Source organism: Enhydra lutris, unplaced genomic scaffold (assembly GCF_002288905.1).
Source record: "Enhydra lutris kenyoni isolate GAN:26980312 unplaced genomic scaffold, ASM228890v2 scaffoldscaffold30, whole genome shotgun sequence".
Classification (NCBI taxonomy): Eukaryota; Metazoa; Chordata; class Mammalia; order Carnivora; family Mustelidae; genus Enhydra; species Enhydra lutris.
In genome coordinates, this window is record NW_019154114.1 from 10,682,251 (window position 1) to 10,707,317 (window position 25,067).

General features: G+C 42.4%; 1 protein-coding gene and 1 pseudogene across 3 annotated transcripts in view; both read right to left on the reverse strand.

The window, feature by feature from the left end:
- Positions 1-9,494: 9,494 nt before the first annotated feature.
- LOC111152956 lies at positions 9,495-10,296 on the reverse strand (annotated as a pseudogene).
- A 3,641-nt stretch (positions 10,297-13,937) lies between these two features.
- Positions 13,938-25,067, reverse strand: part of LOC111152772 (WD repeat domain 59) — a 92,640-nt gene continuing 81,510 nt past the window's right edge. For all 3 annotated transcript variants that reach the window (XM_022511400.1, XM_022511401.1, XM_022511402.1), the window contains one exon: positions 13,938-14,783. In XM_022511400.1, coding sequence (XP_022367108.1) covers positions 14,548-14,783 — 236 coding nt within the window. In that variant the 3' untranslated portion in view covers positions 13,938-14,547. The remainder of the gene's footprint in view (positions 14,784-25,067) is intronic.

The window sequence follows — 25,067 nt, forward strand, 5'->3', positions numbered from 1 at the left end:
ATCACAGTGTCTCACTTTTCTTCTTTTTTTTTTTTTTAGCAATTAAACTTTGAGATAATTATAGATTCACATGCAGTTTTAAGAAATAATACAGGGTGCCTGGGTGGCTCAGTGGGTTGGGCCGCTGCCTTCAGCTCAGGTCATGGGACCCTCGGCAGGGAGCCTGCTTCCCTCTCTCTCTCTCTCTCTGCCTGCCTCTCCGTCTACTTGTGATCTCTCTCTGTCAAATAAATAAATAAAGTCTTAAAAAAAAACACAGAGACACTGTACCTTTTGTCCAGTTTCCTCCAAAGGCAACATCCTGCAAGACTGCAGTACAATATCATACCCAGGATTTTTTTCTCTCTTTTTTATAGCTTTACTGAGCTGTAATTCGTATTTTAAAAATTGCACACATTTAATGTATACGTTTTGATGGGTTTGGACATATGTATAAACTTGTGATACCATCGCCACAATCAAGGTAATAAACACATCCACATCTCCGCAAGTCTGGTCTCACCCAGGATCTTGACATAGATGCGATTCACTGATTATTCACATTTCTGCAATTTTACTTGTACTTATTCGTCTGTAATTCTGTGCAACTTAACACCTGTGTAGGGGTGTATTCACCACAATCAATATACACAACTGCTCCATTGTCACAAGGATCTCTTGTGTGCCCTTGGACAGCCTTACTGCCCACCTGCCCCTCCCCCATCCCCTGACAACCAGTGATCTTTTCTCCAGGCTGATAATGTTGTCATTTCAAGAGTCTTATGTAATGAGAATCATACTAATGTGACCTTTTGGGATTGTCTTTTTCTGCTCAGCATAATTCCCGTTAGACTCATCCAGGTGGTTACGGGTATCACTGGCTCATTCCTTGTTATTGCTAAGTAGTGTTCCTGGTACAGATGTGCTCTCATTAACCAATCGCTTATTGTAGGACATTTAGGCTAACGCCATTTGGGGGCTATCACAAATCTTGGCCATTTTGGTATGATTTTCTCTGTTTCTTCTTTTTTTTTTTTTTTTAAGATTTTATTTTTAAGTAATCCCTATCACTCAAACAGGGCTTGAACTCACAACCCCGAGACCAAGAGTCACATGCTCCACCGACTCAGCCAGCCAGGTGCCCCAGTTTCCTCTGTTTCTCAGGTCTTGCCTTCCTGTGGTTCCTTGAACATTTTTAGAATCTCATCTTGATTTATGTATATATTGTTTTCTCCTTTCAAGTTTTTCCATTGGGACCAAGCACACAAAATGTAAAATTTATTATTTTAACCATTTTTAGGTGTATATTTACATTGTTGCATAGGCATCACCCCATCCATCTCCATAAATCTGTTCCTCTTGAAATTGGAAACTCTACATTCATTAAGTAACAACTCCTCACTCCCTCCTGCCCCTAGCCACAGGCAACCACCATTCCACTTTCTGTCTATGATTTTGACAACTCTGAAAACCTTATGTAAGTGGAACCATACAGTCTTATGACTGGTTGATTTCCCTTAGCATAACATCCTTCAGGTTCACCCGTTTTGCAGCACATTGCGGAATTCCTTCCTTTATTAAGGCTGAATAATATTCCACTGCATAAATATACCACAATCACTTACCCATTCAACCGACGACGAACTCTTGGGTTCTTGCTTCCATGTTTTAGCTGTTATGACCAATGCCGCTACGAACATGGATGTACAGATTACTCTTTGGGCCTTTGCTTTCCGTTCATTCGAGTACGTACCCAGAAGTGAAATTGCCATTAATTCCACATAGAACTGTGTGGTAATTCTGTTTTTAACTTTCTGAGGAACCGCCATACTGTTTTCCACAGCAACTATACCATTTTACATTCACAGTGTTTTTGAGTGTATCACACTATGTAGTTTGGTTAGTGGTGGTTCTGGGTATTACAACATTATGTGTGACACCACAGCCTACTGGTATCAATGTTTTACCCCTTTGGGTGAAGTGTGGAAACCTTCCTTCCATTTAAGTCCCTCTACTTCCCCACTTTTAAATATCATTGTCTTGAGTACCAAATGATGTTATAATTTTTTTTGATTGTTAAACATGATTTATAAAACTCATGAGGATAATTATTGCATGGACCCATATTTCTGCTATTGCCATGGTTCCTTCCTCCTTTCTGATGCTCCAACATCCCTTCTTCTAACATTCATTTCTGGCTGAAAACTTCCTTTGGCTATCCTTTCAAGGTATGTCCACAATTGCAAATTCTTTTCATTTTCCTGCATTCCGCAGGATAGTTTTGCTGGACATGTAATACTGGGTGGATAGCTCCTCTTTTTCAGCTCTTAAAAAATGTCCACTTCTTTTCTTTTTTTTTTTTTATTGTGTTACATTGGTCATTAGTTTGTTTTGTTTTTTTTTTTAAGATTTTATTTATTTATTTGTCAGAGAGGGAGAGAGAGGGAGAGCAAGCACAGGCAGACAGAATGGCAGGCAGAGGCAGAGGGAGAAGCAGGCTCCCTGAGGAGCAAGGAGCCCGATGTGGGACTCGATCCCAGGACACTGGGATCATGACCTGAGCCGAAGGCAGCTGCTTAACCAACTGAGCCACCCAGGCGTCCCTGGTCATTAGTTTTTGATGTAGTGTTCCTTCTTGCAAGCCTCCAGAGAGAGTATCAGATGAGAACTTAGTTGTCATTAGAATTGGTGTTCTCTTGGAGATAACATGTGGTTTCTCTCTGGTGGTTTCAAGATTGTTTCTTTGTCCTTTGTTTTCAGAAGTTTAATTATGATGTGCTTTGACATGGATTTCTTTGGGTTTATCCTGTTTTGATAAATGAATAAATTAAAAATTTTTTAGACAAATAAATAAATCCCAAGTAGATGAACAGTAGTTTTATGTTTTTCACTAAATTTTGGAAGTTTCTGGCCATTATTTCTTTGAATGTTATTTTTTTTTAATTTTTAAAAGATTTTATTTATTTATTTGACAGATAGAGAGGACTAGTAGGCAGAGCAGCAGGCAGAGGGAGAGGGAGAAGCAGACTCCCCGCTGAGCAGGGAGCCCGATGTGGGGCTCTATCCCAGGACCCCGGGTTCACAACCCCAGCCGGAGGCAGCTGCTCAACCAACTGAGCTACCCAGGCGCCCCGAATGCTATTTTTTGAAAGCTTTCAGTCCCTTCTGAGATTCTGATGGTCCAAATAAATCTTTTGTATTGTTCCTAAGATTCTGATCTCTTTTTTTTTTTTTTTTTTTCAGTCAACTGTTCTCTGTTCAGGTTGGGTAAATTCTAGCCTCAAATTCATGAATTCTGTTTTCTGCCATCTCCATTCTACTCTTGACTTCATCCAGCAAGTTTTAAAAATTTGCTATTGTATTTTCAGTTCCATAATTTCCATTTAGCTATTTTTTTTAATAACTTCTCTTTCTTTGATAAGACTTGTCCATATTTTTATTTTGAGAGAAGTTGTAATTGGTTGTAGAGGCTTTTTTATGATGGCGGCTTTAAATCCTCATCAACAGGACACCTGGGTGGCTCAGTGGGTTAAGTGTCATGATCCCAGGGTCCTGGGATCGAGTCCCGCTTCGGGCTCCCTGCTCAGTGGGGAGCCCGCTTCTCCCTCTGCCTGCTGCAGAGAGCTTGTGCTCTCTGACAGATAAAAAAGTAAAATCTTAAAAAAAAAAAAATCCTTGTCAAGAGATTCTAACATCTATTCACCGCAGTGTTGCATCAGTCAATTATTTTTTCTATTCAAGTTGTGTCAGCCTGGTTCTTGGTGAGACAGGTGATTTTCTATTGTATCCTGAACATTTCGGCTATTATGTTAGGAGGCGCTGGGTCCTATTTAAATCTTATATTTGAGCAAGCAGTCACCTTGTTCAGGTTTAATGTTTATAAGTGGGCCTGGCCTACTTTTCCGGGCTGCAGTTCCAATGACAATTTAATTTTCAGAGCTTTTGTGATGTTATTTTGGGATGCTTAATTTATCTGGAGCCACTGGGGCTCCTCTGGTTCCTGCTAATGCTGTCTGAGGGGGCTAAAGGAGTTTTCCAGGCCGGCTGCCTGGTCCCTCTGGGCAGGTAGGACTAAAGAGGCTTCCTGGGCCAGGTGCTGACTATGGTGAGATTCCTCTTGCCAGTGTCTCTGGCCACCTAGTGTCTCAGGGTGAGAGTGCTCACTGGTCACCATGTGTCTTTCAGTGGGGAAAAGGGTCTCAGACCCAGACAGGAGGGAGAGCATCTCCATAGTTGCTAGGCATAAATGGGACGGCCCCCTTCTTGGTGTCAGCAAGTCCCCAATCAATCTTTTGCTGGGGTTGCCTGACTCAGCTGGCCTTGGTGGAGCTCTCGTGCCACCTGGGCTGTCTTCTACTGCTAGGCTGGGGGTTGGAAAATGCTGGGAGCAGGTTACTTTCTTCAGCTGGTGGGGGAGGTGGTTGTAAAATGTCCTCCCTCTATGTTGTTCCTCCAGCCCTGGCATCCCAAGCAATTCACCCTTCTCTTTCCACCTTGCAGAATTCTCTGGTTGTCACCTGTACTGTTTCCAGAGTTAACAGCTGCACTTTGCAGGGAGGAGCAGGGAGAGGCAAGCCTACCCTGTCCTGCCCAGACCAGAGGTCCTGGTCCACTACTGTACCCATTTTGGTATTTCCTAGGTGTCTGCAAATGGAAAGTTCTTCTTTTACATCTATTACTGGAGGGATGTCATAAAGTATTATCAAGTAAGGCTAATTGTGGTGTAAAGCATATAATACAAACACATTATTCTACAAACAAAAAATACCTTCTAGTATTTGTTTGCACATTTGTATGTGAGAAAAGTGTGTAAGGGTAAGCACAAGGCTGTTAACAGTGATTGCTGGGGAGGCAGGAGGAAGATTATTAATTTTGTCCCCTTGTATTCTTTCACCGATTGCAGTGAAAGCTTTTTTTTTTTGAAGAACAAATTAAAATAATTTTAAAAAATCAATTCTGAAGACTGGAAACAACACAAATGTCCTTCAATAGGTGAACAATTAAGCACATTGTGGTCCATCCAGACCATGGAATATACTCAGCAATAAAAAGGGACAAAGCTATTTGGCTGGATCTCAAGGGAATTACAATGACTGGAAAAAGCCAATCTCTAGAAATTATACACTGTATGATTCCATTTATAGAACGTTCTGGAAACTACACAATCTCAGATCTGGAAAACAAATTGGTGGCTGCCAGGAGCTCAGGAGGTGGTGTGTGTTTGAGAGTGTGTGTCTGTGTTTGTGTGTGTGTGTTGGGGGGACAGTGACAGTGGCTATCACAGGGCAGCATGAGGGACCACTACTCTTATGCTGACTGTGGTTGTGGTGGATACATGAATCTACATGTGATAAAATTGCAGAAAGCTAAACACACACCCATACACAAGTGCATCTAAAATTGGTGGATAAGGTTGATGGATAGTACCAAAGTCAACTTCCTGGTTGTGATATTTATTACAATTACACAAGATGTTCCCCTAGGGAGAAACTGGGTGAAGAAGACACCAGATTACTTTGTATTATTTCTTAGAATCATATGTGAATCTACAATGACCTAAAAATAAAAAGATTAAAAGAATAAATTCTACTAGAGGGGAGGTGGGTGGGGAGATGGGTGAAATAGAGGAAGGGGATTAAGGGCTACAAACTTTCAGTTATAAAATAAGTCACAAAGGTGAAAAGTATAGCAGAGGGAACTCAGTCAATAATACTTCAATAACACTGTGTGGTGACAGACGGTAACTACACTTACCAGGGCAAGCACTGAATAATGTATAGAATTGTCAGATCACTATGCTGTGTGTGTGAAACTAATACAACATTGCATATCAACTACACTTCAATAATAAATAACAAGAAATGAAATCTAAAAAAGAAAAAAGAAAAACTAAAAAAAGTCATGAAATGCAATAATGATGATGATGATGATAATAATAATAATAATAATTCTGGCACCATAAGACAGAGGTTCAGGGAAGTATAAGCTCCCTGTGCTTGTTCTTAGCGACAGCAGCTCTCTCATCCTGGGAAGCAGTACCAAGGCTGACCATACATTTTTCCCAAAGAGATGATTTTCATCTCTTTTTGTCGTAGAGTCTGTATTCCCACTGTTGCCGTCCTAATTAAGGCACAGAAATAGACTTCTAACCAATGTCCCTTTCCACCATCTCTTCACTTCTAATTTGCACATGGTCAAACTAAGACCTGACCTGTCAGTCTCCCATTTAACCTCCCTTGAAGGCTCCCCATCATCTACAGCAGTTATTTCTCAAGTAAGATCCTCAAATCACAGGTGTTCCTAATTGGTCTGCAAGTCAAGCCCTCCAAGGGAAAAAGATAATTTGGTGTGTGTGTATGTTTCCTCAAATTTGACACATAACATTAACTACAATTTTAATAAACATCTCATTTTTTAATTAGTATGTTCTTAATGATATCCCCGAAGACTGCATATGTGCATATAAAATTGTGTTGGCCATTTCATTTTGTCTATCAAATGAGTGTGTTGTCTATTAAATTTGCATTTTCACTATTTACTGGTATGTATAGCATATCTCCATTTTTCAAAATGGATCAACAGCTTAAAAAGATTAACTGAGGGACGCCTGGGTGGCTCAGTTGGTTAAGCAGCTGCCTTCGGCTCAGGTCATGATCCCAGCGTCCTGGGATCGAGTCCCACATCGGGCTCCTTGCTCATCGGGGAGCCTGCTTCTCCCTCTGCCTCTGCCTGCCATTCTGTCTGCCTGTGCTCGCTCTCTCTCCCTCTCTCTCTCTGACAGATAAATAAATAAAATCTAAAAAAAAAAAAAGATTAACTGAAAAATAAAAATAGTGATAAAAGTGGACTGATTAACTTTCTTACACACACACACACACACACACACACAAACTCAAAATGGATTACAGACCTAAATGTAGGACATGAAACTATAAAACTCCTAGAAGAAAACATCGGAAATAATTTATTTGATATTGGCTGTCACAACATTTTTCTAGATACGTCTCATAAGGCAAGGGAAACAAAAGCAAAAGTAAACCATCGGGACTACATCAAATAAAAAGCTTTTGTGCAGCAAGGAAATTATCAATAAAATGAAATGGTATATGGAATGGGAGAAAATATATGCAAATAGTATATCTGATCGGGGTTCCTATCCAAAATATATAAAGACATATACAACTCAACATCAAAAATACAAATCATCCAAATAAAAAGGGGCAGAGTACCTGAATAGGCATCTTTCCAAAGACATACAGATAGCCAGCAGACACATAAAAAGATGTTCAACATCACTAATCATCAGAGAAATACAAATCAAAACTACAATGAGATATCCCCTTACACCTGTTAGAATGGCTAGAATCAAAAAGACAACAAATAACAAGTGTTGGCAAAGGTGTGGTGGAAAAGGAACTCTCATGCACTGTTGGTGGGAATGTAAATTGGTACAGACACTGTGGACAACAGTAGATTCCCCCCCAAAATTAAAAATAGAAATACCATATGATCTGGTAATTCCACTACTCAGTATTTACCCAAAGAAAACAAAAAATGCTAACTTGAAAAGATACATGTTTATGTAGCATTATTTACAATATCCAAGACATGGAAGATGTTATACACAAATCCAAGTGTCCATCCATAGATGAATGGATAAAGAAGATGTAATAAATAGCACATGACATGAGGAATTTAGAAAATAAAACATAAGAACAACAACAAAAAAAGCAGAAACAGACCCATAAATACAGAGAACATGTTGATTGTTACCAGAAGTGGAGGGGTGGAGACTTGGGCAACATGGGTGAAGGGGAGTGGGAGGTACAGGCTTTCAGTTATGCAATGAGTAAGTCATGGAGATAAAGGCACAGCCTTGGGAATATAGTCACTAGTATTGTAATAGCCTATAGGATGACTGATGGCAGCTATAATTGTGGGAAGCGTCTGAGCATAGCATAACGTATAGAGTTGTTCAATCACTATGTTTTACACTTGAAACTAATGTAATACTGTGTGTCAACTCTACTTCAATTTTTATTTTTTTCTTAGAGTTCAAGTCTACTTCATTTTTTTTATCCAACACTTTCATATATCACCCAGTGCTCATCATGACAAGTGCACTCCTTAATCCCCATCACCTATTTAACTTATCCCCCAACCCACCTCCCTTCTGGTAACCATCAATTGTTCTCTATAGTTAAGAGTCTGTTTCTTGATGTGCAGTCTATCTCCCTCTTTCTCTTCCTCTCTCATTTTTTTACCTTTGCTTTTTGGTTTTGTTTCTTAAATTCCACATATGAATGAGATCATATGGCATTTGTCTTTTTCTCACTGACTTATTTTGCTCAGTATAATACTCTCTAGCTCCATCCATGTCATTGCAAATGTCAAGATTTCATTCTTTTTTGTGGCTGAGTAATAGTCCATTATATATATATATATATAAAATCACATCTTCTTTATCCATTCATCAATCAGTGGATATTCAGGTTGTTTCCATAATTTGGCTATTGTGGATAATGCTTCTGTAAACACTGAGGTGCATGTATCCCTCTGAATATTTTTGAATTCTTTGGGTAAATACCTACTAGTGAAATTGCTGGATTGTAGGGTAGTTCTACGTTTAGTGTACTGAGGAACCCCCATACTGTTTCCGTGGTGGCTGCACCAGTTTGCATTCCCACCAACAGTGCAAGAGAGTTCCTCTTTCTCCACATCCTCCAACACCTGTTGATTCTTCTGTTGTGGATTTCAGCCATTCTGACAAATGTAAGGTGATGTGATATATCATTGCAGTTTTTATTTGAATTTCCCTGATAAGAGGTGTTGAACATCTTTTCATGTGTCTTTTGACCAACTGTATGTCAAATGCCTGTTCATGTCTTCTGTCCATTTTTAATTGGATTATTCATTTTTGGGGTGTTTTGTTTTCTTTTGGTTTTTTAGTAGACTCCATGCTGGGCATGGAGCCCAATGAGGGGCTTGAACTCACAACCCTGAAATTAAGACCTGAGCTGAGATCAAAATTTCGACACTTAACTGAGCTACCCAGAATGTCCCTGGGGAGTGAGTTTTATAAACTCTTTATGTATTTTGGATACTAAACCTTTATCAGATATGTCATTTACAAATATCTTCTCCCATTCCATAGGTTGTCTTCTAGTTTTGTTGATGGCTTCATTCACTGTACAGAAGCTTTTAATTTTGATGTAATCTTAATAGTTTATCTTTTTAAGATTTTATTTATTTATTTGACAGAGAGATGACAAGTAGACAGAGAGGTAGGCAGAGAGAGAGAGGAGGAAGCAGGCTCCCTGCTGAGCAGAGAGCTCGATTAGGGGCTTGATCCCAGGACCCTGGGATCATGACCTGAGCAGAAGACAGAGGCTTTAACCCACTGAGCCACCCAGGTGCCCCTCAATAGTTTATTATTGCTTTTGTTTCCCTTGCCTCAGGAGACATATCTGGAAAGAAGTTTTGATAACCAATGTCAAAGAGGTTACTCTGTTTCAGGTCTCATATTTAGGTCTTTAATCCATTTTGTACAGTGTTAGAAAAAGTGTTCCAGGCGCACCTGGGTGGCTCAGTGTTGGAGGACACATAGAGTAACAAGATGCTGAATCCTGGGCACTTTGGTTCAGGGGCTTCCTCAAAACCTACTGGTGGTCATCATCTTCTTTAGAGAGACTGAAAAGTTTGCGGATTCTGCTAGCTCTTTTGGGTCCTGGGCAACGAGGCACAGTAGTATCAGTGAGTCCAGGATTATCCTTCTTCCCTTTCTTTTTCTGAACAATGACCAAATTGAAAACACTGAGATTGGCATCCACAACCCCAAACAGATTGGCACTTTCTTTCTCCAGTCCTCCTTGGTCTGTAGCAGGAATGCTCCTTACTCAGCAGCACGCAGACACAGCCTTGGGTCAAGACATGCTGTTTCTTGGGGAAGCCTTGTTTGTCATTGCCACCACTGATCTGGACCACATAACCCTTCCATTCTTCACCCAAGACATCAGCAGCAACTTCTTTGGCCAAACACTTCTCCTAAAATGTATGAGGTTTCCATTCATCATCCACTTCAATGAGTTCCTCACAGCCAGTAGCTGGGAAAGAGATGTTCAGCTTCACCCGACCACCTCTGAGGTGCCACAACAAAGACAACAGCGTCTTGAATCTCTTCATCAGTATTTTATAGTTTTCAGAGTACAGATATTTCACCTCTTTGGTTGGGTATATTTCTAGGTATCTTTTTGTTTTGGGTGTAACTATAAACGGGACTGATTCCTTAATTTCTCTTTCTGCTACTTCACTGTTGGTGTATAGAAAAGCAGCAGATTTCTATATGTTGATTTTGTATCCTGAGACTTTATTGAATTTGTTTATCGGTTCTAGCAGGTTTTTTGGTGGAGTCTTTAGGGTATCTATATAGATACCCTATATCTATCATGTATCATGTATCATGTCATCTGTGAACAGTGAAAATTTTACTTCTTTCTTATTGATTTGGTTGCCTTTTATTTCTTTTTGTTGTCTGCTGTCACTAGGACTTCTAGTACTATGCTGAATAAAAGTGGTGAGAGTGGACAATCCTGTCTTGTTCCTGACCATAAAGTTCTCGGTCCCCCCCCCCGCCCCGCCATTTAGGATATTAGTTGTGGGTTTTTCATATGTGGCCTTTATATGTTGAGGTATGATCCCTCTAAATTTACTTTATTGAGGGTTTTTTTTTAAATCATGAATGGATGTTATACTTTGTCAAATGTTTTTTCTGCATCTACTGAAGTGATCATCACATGGTTCTTACCTTTTATTAGTGTGATATATCACATTGATTTGCAAATACAACTACCTTTGCAAGCCACAAATAAATCCCACTTGATTGTGGTGGAAGATTTTTAAAAATGTATTCTTGGTTTTGGTTTGCTAGTATTTTATTGAGAATTTTCACATCTATAGTCATCAGGAATACTGGCCTGTAGTTCTCTTTTTTAGGGGCGTCTTTATCTAGTTCTGAGATCAGGATAATGCTGTCCTCATTAAATGAATTTGGAAGTTTTCCTTCCTTTTCTATTTTTTGGAATAGCTTGAGGAGTCGGTATTAACTCTTCTTTAAATGTTTGGTAGAATTTGCCTGTGAAGCCACGTGGTCCTGGACTTTTATTTGTTGGTTTCTTGATTATTGATTCAGTTTCTTTGCTGGTAATCAGTTTCCTATTTCTTCCTGTTTCAGTTTTGGTAATTTGTATGTCTCTAGGAATTTACCCATTTCTTCTTGGTTGTCCAATTTGTTGGCATATAGCTTTTCATAATATTCTCTTGTAATTGTTTGTATTTCTGTTCTATACATTATTTCTCCTTTCTAATTTGTGATTTTATTTATTTGGGTCCTTTTTGTTTCTTTTTGATAAATCTCACTAAAGGTATATCAATTTTATTAATTTTTTTCAAAGAACCAGCTTCTGGTTTCACTGATCTGTTCTATTTTTTTTTCCTTTTCTTAGTTTCTGTATCATTTCTTTAAAGATTTTATTTATTTATTTGACAGAGACAGACACAGTGAGGGAGGGAACACAAGCAGAGGGAGTGGGAGAGGGAGAAGCAGGCTTCCCACCTAGCAGGGAGCCCGATCTGGGCTCTATCCCACGAGCCGGGGATCATGACCTGAGCCAAAGGCAGATGCTTAATGACTGAGCCACCCAGGTGCCCCTGTATCATGTATTTCTGCTCTGATCTGTATTTCCTTCCTTCTGCTAGCTTTAGGCTTTGTTCGTTGTTCTTTTCTAGCTCCTTTAGTTGAAGGTTGTATTGTTTATTTAAGATTTTTCTTGCTCGAGATAGGCCTGTATTACTATCTATTTCCTCTTAGGACCACTTTTGCGGCACCCCAAAGGTTTTGGACAAGTGTGTTTTCATTTTCATGTATTTTTAAAAATTTCTTCTTTTATTGCCAGGTGGACCCATCCATTGTTTAGTAGCATCTTATTTAACTTCCACGTATTTTTTGGTCTTTCCAGATATTTTCTTGTGGTTGACTTCTGGTTTCATAGCTCTGTGGCCAGAAAAGGTGCATGGGATGACTTCAATCTTCTTGTATTTGTTGAGACCTGTTTTGTGGCCTCATATGCTATCTATTCTGGATAATGTTCCATGTGCACTTGAAAAGTATGTATATTCTGTTGTTTTAGGATGAAATGTTCTGAATATATCTGCTAAGTCGACTTGTCCCATTGATATAATAGGGAGGTTAAAGTCCCCTACTATTAATGTATTATAATCATAACTAGTCCTTTATGTTTGTTATTATTGTTTTATGTATCTGAGTGCTCCCATGTTGGGTGTACACATATTTACAATTGTTATACCTTCTTGTTGGATTGTCCCCTTTATTATTATATAGTGCCCTTCTTTTTTTTTAAGATTTATTTATTTATTTGAGAGAAAGAGAGCAGAGGGACGGGCAGAAGAAGATGGAGAGAGAATCCCAAGCAGACTCCATGCTCAGTGTGGAGCCCAATGCAGGGCTCGACCTTTAGGTCTAAAATGAGTCACTCGTAGGTCACATATGAATGGGTCTTCGCCCCAAAATCCTCAGTAAGAAATGAATTTACACTGTGACCCATTATACATATATGCGAAGTGTGTACATATACACTCATAAACAGGTCACACAAAATGGTATTTATCCTTTTTATGGTACACGCTCATCGTTTCTCCTCTCCTCTATTTCATTTTTTTAATGCTGTTTTAAGATTTAATTTATGTATTTGACAGACAGAGACCACAAGTAGGCAGAGAGGCAGACAGAGAAAGAGGAGGAAGCAGGATCCCTGCTGAGCAGAGAGCCCGATGCGGGACTCAATCCCAGGACCCTGGGATCATGTCCTGAGCGAAGGCAGAGGCTTTAACCCACTAAGCCACCCAGGCGCCCCTAATGCTGGTTTTTATATACTAAATTGATTTCACAATCCATTACTGGGTCCTGACCTATAGTTTAAAACAGGGATGTACAACACATTTTGAGACACATACTTATATTTCTTAAGTTAATCCACTTGGAATTGTAAAATTCTAAGAAACAAATACATATTCCCCTAGAAATATGAAAAATATTTCTCTTTCCTGGCACATATAATATGTGAAGAGTTGGAAATCATTCTGAAGAATAAAACAGGTGGACATCTGAGTCATAGCCACTTGGAATGCAGATAAACAAAAAACAGAGTCTGCGAGGGAGCCCAAATGAAGAGTGGTAGGAACTTACCAGAACTCAGCCAACCTGCCCAGTGGCAACAAGAGACTGGATTATCAATGCTGTGAAGCCAGCTCATTTTCCTTTTGCTAAATGAAATGATTAAAAGACTCCTGGGATTGGGCTTCTGGGGGGCGTGTAGCCAGTTGAGCATCCAACTCTTGGCTTTGGCTCAGGTCATGACCTCAGGGTTATGGGATCAAGCCCCACATCAGGCTTTGTGCTCAATGCAGAGTCTGCTGAAGATTCTCTCTCCCTTTTCCTCCTCGCCACCCCTCCACACCAGCCCTGTGCTCTCTCTCTAAAATAAATGAATAGGGGCGCCTGGGTGGCTCAGTGGGTTAAAACCTCTGCCTTCAGCTCGGGTCATGATCTCAGGGTCCTGCGATCGAGCCCCATGTCAGGCTCTCTGCTCAGCAGGGAGCCTGCTTCTCCCTCTCTCTCTGCCTGCCTCTCTGCCTACCTGTGATCTCTGTCTGTCAAATAAATAAATAAAATCTTTAAAATAAAATAAAATAAATGAATAAATCTTAAAAAAAAAAAAACTCTTGGAATTGGAAAGAAACTTAAAATATCAAATTCTATTTTATCCCATCCAACAACAAGAGTAAATCAGCATTCCTTTGAAAATCTGAGCACTGACTTTGGTCCTATCCCAAAGAGTTAACTTCAATTAGAAAAACGATTAAAAACAATTTCATTAAAACACTGTTCAATCATCTCCTTTTTTTCTCCCCCAAACAATGACCTGACTTTTATTAGCCAAGGGAGAGCAGCTTGAAGAGAAATAACAAACATAAGATACATCTTTAGGGTCCGTAAGTACATCATGTATTTATAATTTAAGTGTCACTTTTAAAAGGCTACTATCCATCAGTTCATTGAAACGTACCAACTTGTATCACAGACTGCCTTATCAACTGAGTTAATGTCCGCTGTCCTTCGGCTCAGGAGACCATCCTTTGTATCTGACCTTGGTCTGAAATGGCATCAGAAAGGATGCTGTTCAGTGGTTTAAGGTTCATACCTTGAAGGTAAACATGGCTCTGGAGGCAGGTGCTTTACTTCAGGAAGATTTCCACCTGGCTCCGTGGCTCTGCACATCTGTCCCCTCCTTCCTGGTTACCTCTATGCCACCAACAGCCAAATGGAAGAGAAGCAAAAGCTCATGCACAGCCAGTGTGGTGGCAGTCTTTGAGGGGTACGTGCTCCAGTCTGGTCGGGAATGGCTTGCTGGAGCCTCCCTCCTGGTGAAGAGCTTATCATCCAACATTCATGGAGTCCTCTGGGATTGGCGACAGCGTCCCTGGTCCGTAAGTTCAGAATGTGCTTTCAAGCAGGCAGTGACATCCACACCCGGTGGGACACACCTCCTGGGTCCGAAACCACTCCATCATGTGGCTGGTGTGCCCACCATGCCCGCAGGTCAGGCAGAAATTGGATGATCCTCGTACCGCCACGTGGCAGATGGCACACTGGAATGTGAAGCCTTTGCAGATGGCACACTGCGTGCCGCGGACCTCGCTCCGGCAGTGGCTGCAGTACACGCCGAACTCTGCGGATGGGTGGAGGTGGCCAAAACAAGACACGCGGAAGGTTAGTTCTGCGAAACGCAACTGGGCATGGTGAGTGAGAATAATGTCTTCATGTGAGGAGTCTGCAAGGATTCTATTACAACAAAGATTCTTTTTTTTTTTTTTTTTAAACAGCAGATGCCCTTCTTCCACAATCTTGCTAAGTCTTACAAAGACACACCGCTGTCACTGCAGGCTGGGTGCAGGGGGACAGTGTAGGAGATGCCTGGCTGCTGGGAGGCCCAGGGTGAAAAGCCCAGGCGATGGCTACACCTCATCCTCTCCTACGCTGACGACTGCATGGGCCTGGTTCATAGAGGTGGTCACCAACTGTTGGCTGACAGAAGGTCACTGAAGGACTCAGTGACACCCAGCAACACCTGATCACTGTCACCAGTCCTCCCTATTTGAACACCAAGTGGCACAGATGCGCCCTGTCAGGATCCTGAAGTCAGGACCGCCGGGTCCCCAGCAACCTGGAAGAGACCCCGAGGGCTAAGCCCACCACCTGCATGTCCTAGTGCACCTCGGGCATGACCCCGAATCCAGGTGGCCCATGCGGACCCCCGTCTCCCCTACCCAGCTTCCAGTGTGCTTCCCCAGGAACAGACCATGGCCACACACTCTCCTCCGACGGCGCCCTCTGTCTGGCCCTGCCTAGAGCCCGCTGCCTGCCGCCTCTACGGGCCTCCGCAGGAAAGGCTGCTTCCCTCTTGGGTCCCAAGGAGCACTGGGGCGGCAGCGGCAGACCCGCGCCCCATTACTGCCTCAAGACCATCACCTCTCCCCTGGAGGAAATGCCACCTGGCTTCGCCGCCCTTACCTCTTCGCTGCCCTCACCTGCAGCCCTCTGGACACACATTCCCAAACCCCGTTCTCTCATGACTTCTGTTCACGGTTTTCTTTCTTCTCTTGACCCCAGTTCTTAGCACCATCCCCAGTGCCTTCAAAACCCAACCCCTGAACCTCTGCACACCCGACCTCCCCAGCAAGGGCTGCCTTCACCCTTTCTGGCGACAGTTTCCCTTGAGGCCAGACCGATGACATGGGCCAACATTATCATCACGTTTTTGGAAGTCTCCCCAACTCTCCCTCCATGGCACGAACCAGAACCCCCAGGCCAATGAGCGCTACCGGGCTGCCTACCCCACATCTGCCCCCAGCATTCCTGAGGGAAGGTGCGCCCGCAAGATACGCTTCTCACTAAATACACAACAACCAACCAGCAGACTCCCAGGGCTGCAACGCGGCGGTGCTGCCATTTTCCCGGGGGTGCTTCTTGCCTCCACCACAGCCCGTGTGCCCCTGCACAACCAGCACTCCCCTCTCTCACCTGCTGGCCTCCCCTCTTCCCTAAGAGAAGCCTTCATCTCTAGCCACCAAACCTTCAAATTTTCCTACTTGTTTCTCTTTTCCTTCTACCTCCTACAACAGAGGAAGGCTTTTTTCTTGAACCTGAGCCAATTTCTTTGACTCAGAACAAATGGCAGTCACAAAAATGTACCAGTAAAGACTTTTAAAATACATGGTAACCAAGGAAAAATTTTATCATGGTCCTAGTTCAGGTAAATCCTGAGATTAATTAGGCTGGTTTGATAAGTTTGGTGAAAAATATCCATGTCTTGTCCCTCTATGCACAACTTCTAGGTAAGAGTTTGGTTTATGTTCTTGTGAAAAGCCTAATTAGTTTAAATTCTTGAATTTCCTTTACTGGTTTTATTGGTTGGACAAGATTCAACCTTTAAAATTATGAGAATGTGAAAGTTGTGTATTCAATAAATTGAATTATGTCTTTAAAAGGGGGTTGTTTGGGCGCCTGGGTGGCTCAGTGGGTTGAGCCACTGCCTTTGGCTCAGGTCGTGATCTCAGGGTCCTGGGATCGAGTCCCGCATCGGGCTCTCTGCTCAGCAGGGAGCCTGCTTCCCTCTCTCTCTCTGCCTGCCTCTCTGTCTACTTGTGATCTCTGTCTGTCAAATAAATAAATAAAATCTTTAAAAAAAAAGGGGGGGGGTTGTTCTTTGACATTTGGGATAACTGTAAATGAAAACCCAATTATTCTCCAGATCTATCTGGGTAAAATTATTAAAATGTCATCTCCCTGAAAAACTCAGTATGTCATTAGTAACTGTGCTTCTCCATACTATGTCAGCTTAAATGTGATCTCTAAAATCATTATTAAGACCTGAACTAATGGGGCGCCTGGGTGGCTCAGTGGGTTAAGCCGCTGCCTTTGGCTCAGGTCATGATCTCAGGGTCCTGGGATCGAGTCCCGCATCGGGCTCTCTGCTCAGCGGGGAGCCTGCTTCCCTCTCTGTCTCTGTCTCTCTCTCTCTGCCTAAATCTCTGTCTACTTGTGATCTCTCTGTGTCAAATAAATAAATAAAATCTTTAAAAAAAAAAAAAGACCTGAACTAATATTTCATTTAGTTAATTAATGAGTCATTTGGGGAGATGTAGCCAATTTCTAAGTGGATATAAATTCACAAAGATAGGGAATACAAAAACACTAAGTCACTATGTGTAATTTTAGTATTTTTCTCTTGCCTCTTATTGTTCTACATAATGGAATGGCCATTAATTGAGAAGGACTGGCATGCATCTGGGCCACGCTGGTGTACAGATTCACTTCCTGCCACATGTGGAGATACAAAGGGATATAGAGATTGTATGAAAACACAAGCTGTCAAGGTGTCTTTTCCAGGAACCCTGACAAACTTGGGGAATCTCAGGGAAGGAAGCATATGACCACAGGTACAGGCTTTGCATGGGAAAGCTGGCAGAGGCGAAACAGAGCATTCCTGGTTCTCAATGGACAAACTAATAAGGACAATACAAATACGTCTGGCACATAAATGATCAAATTATGACTCCTAAGGCTTTATGAAACCCCCAGGCAGAAGTCAGCTCCCAAGGCTTAACACCACATGACCCTACATACAGAAGAGCTATGTGTATTAATTACCAGCAATTACACAAATATAAATAAAACCAGCAAGATGAATAAGATGTTAAATTAATAGACATAGAAGCAGAAAGTGGCTGAACAAAATTCAGGTGAGCAGACACACGCCTCTGAGGCAGGATTTGGGGGGTGTCCCAAATACCTCACCTGTGCCACCATAATTACCAAGCATCGCATACCACAAAGGAAAAAAAACTAAAATCAAAACAAAACAAACAAACAAAAAACCCCCACAAAATCAAATATCATCTTGTAGAGGAGAAGCAAGATAGCAGAGGAGCAGGAGACCTGAATCAGGGCCCAGGAGTTCAGCCAGACAGTCATTAAACCATTCTGAACACCTACAAACTCAACAGGAGATTGAAGAGAAGAAAAGCAGCAATTCTAGGAACAGAAAATTGACCACCTTCTGAAAGGCAGGAAGTGCGGAGAAGTAAATCCGAAGCCACTGGAAGATAGACCGCGGGGGGAGGGGCCGGCTCCCAGCACGTGATAGAGCAGAGCACAAAATCAGAACTTTTAGAAGTCTGGTCCACTGAGGGATGTCACCCCCAGAAGCTAAGTGGGGGCGGAGCCCTTGCAGAGACACTGTGGTCTCAGGACCCTTGGGGTCACGGGAAGACGGGGGTGTCTGAGTGTGGCAAAGCTGCCAGGTATCGGACCCAGGAAGCCTGCCTCAGAGTTGGAGCCAAGGTCAGGGTTCTCAGCTCAGGATTACCTTAAACCGGGATGAGCCAGCAGGGGATGCACAGGTTGTAGACCCCTGGATCTGGGCAGATCCTTTCTCTTCCAGGAAAAGCAGCGTGTGAGCACGCTGAGACTCCAAACGGGGCCAAGTGCCAGAGACAGAAACACTCGGTCACAGGCCGGGTGAGCATGGACCGCCGCCAGAGAACAGGGAGACAGGAAAGACTAATGGCTTTTCTCTGAGGGAGCACTGAGGAGTGGGGCCCCAGCTCTCCGCTCCTCTGGCTGGAGACTGGGAGGCCGCCATTTTCATTCCTGTTCTCCAGAGCTCTACGGAAAGCGTTCAGGGAACAAAAGCTCACGAGAGTGAACCTGAGCAGATTACTTAGCCTGACCCCTGGCAAAGGCGGTGCAATTCTGCCTCAGGCAAAGGCATCTGAGAATTACGGAAACAGACCCCACTCCCAGAGGATCAGCAAGAACATCCAGCCAAGACCAAGTTCACTGATCACTGAGAACTGTGAAACTCCAGAGCTAGAGGAAAGAAATACACAGAATTCATCGCTTATTTCCCATGATTCTTTAGTCTTTCAAAGTTAAATTTTTTCAAGTTTACTTATTTTCTTATTCTATTTAATTTTTCCTCTTTCCTACTTTAACATTTTAAACTGTTTTATTAAAAATCTTTTAATTTTATCTTTTTAAAAATCTTTTTAAGTTTTAAATTTACCCCTTCCTTATATTTAACCTTATTTTTTGTATACATATAGGTTTTTCTTTAAAATTTTGGGATACAGTTTCTTCTAATGGATCAAAATATACTCTAAATCTAGTACATGGCTTTGTTCTAGTCTCCAGCCTGGTCACATTCTTCCATCTTTTTTTTTTCTTTTTTTAGCCAACTTCTTATCAATTCCTTTTTTAGAATCTTTTAAAATTTTCATCTTTACAGTCATATTCCATCCCTTCATCATGTTTACCCTTATTTTATTTATATATATATATATATATATATATATATATAAAGTTTTTCTTCCTTTAAAATTTCAGGAGGTAGTTTCTTCTAATAGACCAAAATACAGCCAAAATCACGTGTGTGATTTAATGCAATCCCTATCAAAATACCATCTTTTTTTTTTTTTCAAAGAAATGGAACAAATAATCCTAAAATTTATATGGAACCAGAAAAGACCCCAAATAGCCAGAGGAATGTTGAAAAAGAAAACCAAAGCTGGTGGCATCACAATTCCAGACTTCAAGCTCTATTACAAAGCTGTGATCATCAAAACAGTATGGTACCAGCACAAAAACAGACACATAGATCAATGGAACAGAACAGAGAGCCCAGAAATGGACCCTCAACTCTATGGTCAACTCATCTTCAACAAAGCAGGAAAGAATGTCCAATGAAAAAAAGTCTCTTCAACAAATGGTGTTGGGAAAATTGGAGAGCCTCATGCAGAAGAATGAAACTGGACCATTTCCTTACACCACACACAAAAAGATAGACTAAAAACGGATGAAAATGCCTCAATGTGAGACAGGAATCCATCAAAATCCTTGAGGAGAACACAGGCAGCAACCTCTTCAACCTCAGCTGCAGCAACTTCTTCCTAGACACACCACCAAAGGCAAGGGAAGCAAAGGCAAAAATGAACTATTGAGGCTTCATCAAGATAAAAGCTTTTGCACAGCAAAGAAAACTGTCAACAAAACCAAAAGACAATGGACAGAATGGTAGAAGATACTTGCAAATGACATATCAGATAAAGGGCTAGTATCCAAAATCTATAAAGAATTTGTCAAACTCAACACCCAAAGAACAAATAATCCAGTCAAGAAATGGGCAGGAGACATGAACAGATATTTCTGCAAAGAAGACATACAAATGGCCAACAGACACATGAAAAAGGGCTCAACGTCACTTAGCATCTGGGAAATACAAATCAAAACCACAATGGGATATCACCTCACACCAGTCAAAAAGGCTAAAATTAACAAGTTAGGAAACGACAGATGTTGGCAAGGATGCAGAGAAGGGGGAACCCTCCTACACTGTTGGTGGGAATGCAAGCTGGTAGAGCCACTCTGGAAAACAGTATGGAGGTTCCTCAAAAAGTTGAAAATAGAGCTACGCTATGACCCAGCAAATGCACTACTGGGTATTTACTCTAAAGATACAAATGTGGTGATCCAAACGGGCATCTGCACCCCAATGTTTATAGCAGCAACGTCCACAATAGCCAAAGTATGAAAAGAGCCCAGATGTCCATCAAGAGATGAATGGATAAAGAAGATGTGGTATATATGCAATGGAATACTATGTAGCCATCAAAAAAATTTGCAGCAACGTGGATGGAACTAGAGAGTATTATGCTAAGAGAAGTAACTCAATCAGAGAAAGACAATTATCTTATGATCTCTCCGACATAAAGAATTTGAGAGGCAGGGTAGGGGGTCGTTAGGGCAGGGAAGGAAAAAATAAAACATCAAAGCAGAGAGGGAGACAAACCATAAGAGACTCAATCTCAGGGAACAAACTGAGGGTTGCTGGGGGGTGGGGAGGGCAGGAATAGAGTGGCTGGGTTATGGACACTGGGGAGGGTATGTGCTATGGGCAGTGCTGTGAACTGTATAAGACTGATGATTCATAGACCTGTACCGCTGAAACAAATAATACATTATATGTTAATTTTAAAAAAATGAAAAAAAAAAATCATCTCGTAATGGAGATGGTTTATTAAAAAGTGTTCTGTCTAGGACTATCCCTTCAAGATAAATGAAGCCTCAAGCCCTTTCTATAAATATAACCCCTCACATGAAACCAATTTTATCCCTAAAATTTGCTGCTGATATGGATGACCCTTGCAGATGTGATGAGCCCAAGAGGAAACTGCTGGCTTCCAGCAATTTCGAGACTAACTGTAGCCCTGGTAACCCCGGAGTATTTCTCTTTCAATATCTGCTGTTTGCTAGATTTGAGCAGTCCAATTCTTCCAAAGTGATAACTAATAAAGACGAAAATACGTAATGCTTTTGTCTGTGAGTCTCTCTACCAGAATCCCTCCCCTTTGAAATCTTGCAATACCATTTGCAATGGTACTAGGACTCACTATTCATGCTTCAGGGTCACTGAAGTCTCCATGAGTTCCTGTTTCGCTTCTCTGATTGGAGACTTTTTGACAGCACCCCCCAAACCACACCTCGTGTTCCCTTGCATGGCCAACAGAACCTAGCATGATGCTAATAATAATAGATGTCATAAGGGTGCAATGTATCCATTACCTATCTCTGGGATTCATATATTTTCCTGAAAACTAATTCTAAATGACAAATTGCTCCAGGCCTTCATTACTCTCTCTGATAAACTTCCATGCACTTAGATGCTCTGAAAAATACAATGTCCAAACAGCATTTTGCATCTTTGCATTCCCTCAAGTACATACACCAAAATAATCCATATTAAAACAAAACTTGTTTTTTGATACCTAAATCTCCATATTACTCTGGCTTGGTTTTTGGTTTTTTTGGTTTTTTTTAAAGATTTTAAGTCATCTCTACACCTAACATGGGGCTCGAACTCACAACCCCAAGATCCAGAGTCCCACGCTCTATCGACTGAGCTAGCCAGGCACCTTGTTTGGGTTTTTTTTTTGTTTTGTTTTTTTAGATTTTATTTATTTATTTGACAGAGAGAGAGAGATCACAAGCAGGCTCAGAGGTAGGCAGGGAGAGAGGGGGAAGCAGGCTCCCTGCTGAGCAGAGAGGCCGATATAGGGCTCAATCCCAGGATCCTGCAATCATGACCTGAGCCGAAAGCAGAGGCTCAACCCACTGAGCCACCCAGGCGACCCTTGTTTGGGTTTTTTAACCGAAACCACATACATACAACTTAAAGAGTCAAATAATACTATACGTTTGATTAACAAAACCGGCATTCCCTTCCACCCCCTCGCCCATCACTCCCGGGAGGAAATCCTTCCAACTCATTTAACTTTTTATTTCTACCTTCTATCTCCAAACACCCCTTTATGAAGCTAATTTTTAATTTCCACATTTAAGCATTCTCTACTTTCCCGTGGAAGCTTCTTTCACTCCCCAAATGCCCCCTAACCACACACACACCCCGTCCCTCATCTTCCCCACACAGTTCCATTATTACTTGGTTAGATCAGCCTTCTGTTTTCACATGATCTACCTAGGTGAGCCTTACTCAAGCCAAGCCATGTACCATGACCACTTTTCCCTTCTTGCACGCTTGGCTTTTCTCAGTAACCGTCTTATTGTTGTTTGCTTAGTTTGTTTACCGCATTTGCAAACCCTCTCTCAAATACCTGAATCTCTAAAAACAGAGCAAACACTGAAATCCAGTAGCTATTTTTCTAACTTTCTCTTTTTGGAGACGATGCTCCTCAGCACTAGGCTGGAGGGGTCTGCCTCCAGGTCAGCCGGGTGGGTCCCCCTTCACCACCATCCCGACTCCCTGCCTTCCCGGATAGGCGGAAGGTTTACTTTCACACGGGGACTAATCATCTGGGGCAGGATTCTAGGGCAGAAATCATTTTCTGGAGAATTCCGAAGGCAATGCCGCCTCATCCTCTCCTTCCCAGTGTCTGGTTCGCCGCTCCTGAGAAGTGCGGCGCTGCCCATATTCCTTATCCTCTGTGTGGGACCTGTGCTCCCTGGTAGCTCCCGGGTCTTTCTTTATCCCGGGTCTTCACTGACTATACTAGGTGCTTGGTGTACCCTTTCAATCTGGAAAGCTGTCTGCCTTCTCTGGAGAACAAAAATTCCTGAGTTTCTGTTGTGATAGAGGAAGGCTCATAACCTGCTCGGCAAACTGGGAGCAGGGACCTGGGGACCCTAAAAAAAGCCACCCAACAATAATCCTGTGTTTAGTCTCACCTTCGTGCCACTTCCCAAGGTGCCAAGCATCACTAAATTCTGAGCCACCGAGTTGGGGGCAGGGTGGAGAGGGATGCGGGCTCTGTTACGGTCGCACTGTTTTCCTGCCTCTCTGTTCAGGCCCCATAAAATCAGTAACCACTAAGCTGTCTCCCTGGTCCCAAATGCTATCAACAACATGATTCTCTTTGCATGGTTATACCTTTTCAGGAAAGCTCTGGATAGATGCTCGTTGGGGTGGGGGGCCTCTGGGGGAGAGGACATCGATGTGTGTTCAGACCACCCTCTCCGGTGACCTTCCACATCACCCTTTAAAACTCATCTCTTGGGGCGCCTGGGTGGCTCAGTGGGTTAAAGCCTCTGCCTTCGGCTCAGGTCATGATCCCAGGGTCCTGGGATCAAACCCCACATCGGGCTCTCTGCTCTGCGGGGAGCCTGCTTTCCTTCCTCTCTCTCCACCTGCCTCTTTGCCTGCTTGTGATTTCTGTCTGTCAAATAAATAAATAAAATCTTAAAACAATACAAAAAACACATCTCTTAGCTCCTTTCAGATCACACTCTTGCTTTTCCTCAAAAACTGGTATCTCCTTCTGAGTCTGTCTCTGGCCATTCCTCTAGACTTAAGTTGCAGGTACTGGCTTCTCTCAAAGCCCGGAGTGGGTGGGCTCTTGCTCTCCCTGTACTCTTCCTCCGCGCCCCCCAGGTCCCAGGTCAATGTACCCATTCTCACAGCTCCAGGACCACTTACATGCTGAGAATGCCCCAAACTGCTAGTTCTTGCCCCAGGCTCCCCTTTGAGCTCCAGACTCCTATCTGGCCACCTACGTGATGTTCCAGTCTGACAGCTCACACACATCTCCAGCTGTCCCAAACACACCTCTTAACTTTCTTCCAGCCTCTTCTATCTTAGATTGTGGCACCATGACCTACCCAGTTGCCCAAACTGGAAACCTAGGAATCATCTAAGCTTTGTCCCTTCCCCTCAATCCCACATCCAGTTTGTCCGCATATCATGCGGAGTCTACCTCTAGAAAGTATTTCGAATCTACCCCCTCTCTCCATCCCTGTTGCCCATCGCCCGAGACTAGGCTGTTGATCTCCCTCTGACTACCCTAAAGTTCTTCCAACTTCTACCCCACCCTCTTCTGATCCTTTCTTCATTTAACAGTCAGTGATTCTCTCAAAACAGAAACCAGAGCATGTCACTTACTTCTTAATACCCTTTGAAGCTTACCATTGGACTCAAAATACAGTCCCAATTCGTACCATGACTTGCAAGTCCCTAATTATCCTACAATTTAATTTGGTACCCCTCTCACTCACTGTGTTCTAGCCCTGAGCTTCCTCTCCTAATTTAATGTCTGCTGCTCTCCTCACAGATGGCTTCTCATCCCTCCACCGCAGCCCCTCAGAAAGGCCTTCCCCACACACGGCCAGACATCACCTGAAATTCCCCCTCCCTGCTCTACCTGTGCCAACATCCTTTTTGTTTGCTCATCAACAGTGACCACAACCTATAGTTATTTAATTTTTCTCCCCCACTAGTCTGTGAGTTCCAGGAGGGGAAGGAACATGCCAGCACTGTGCCTCACAGGAGCTCAGTATGGATTAGTTGAGTAAGTGAATGACTACCCCTCCTCCGAATCAGCATCTGAGTACCGTATGGAAAATTACTTCCCCTTAGAAGAGAAACGTACTCTTGTCATGAAAT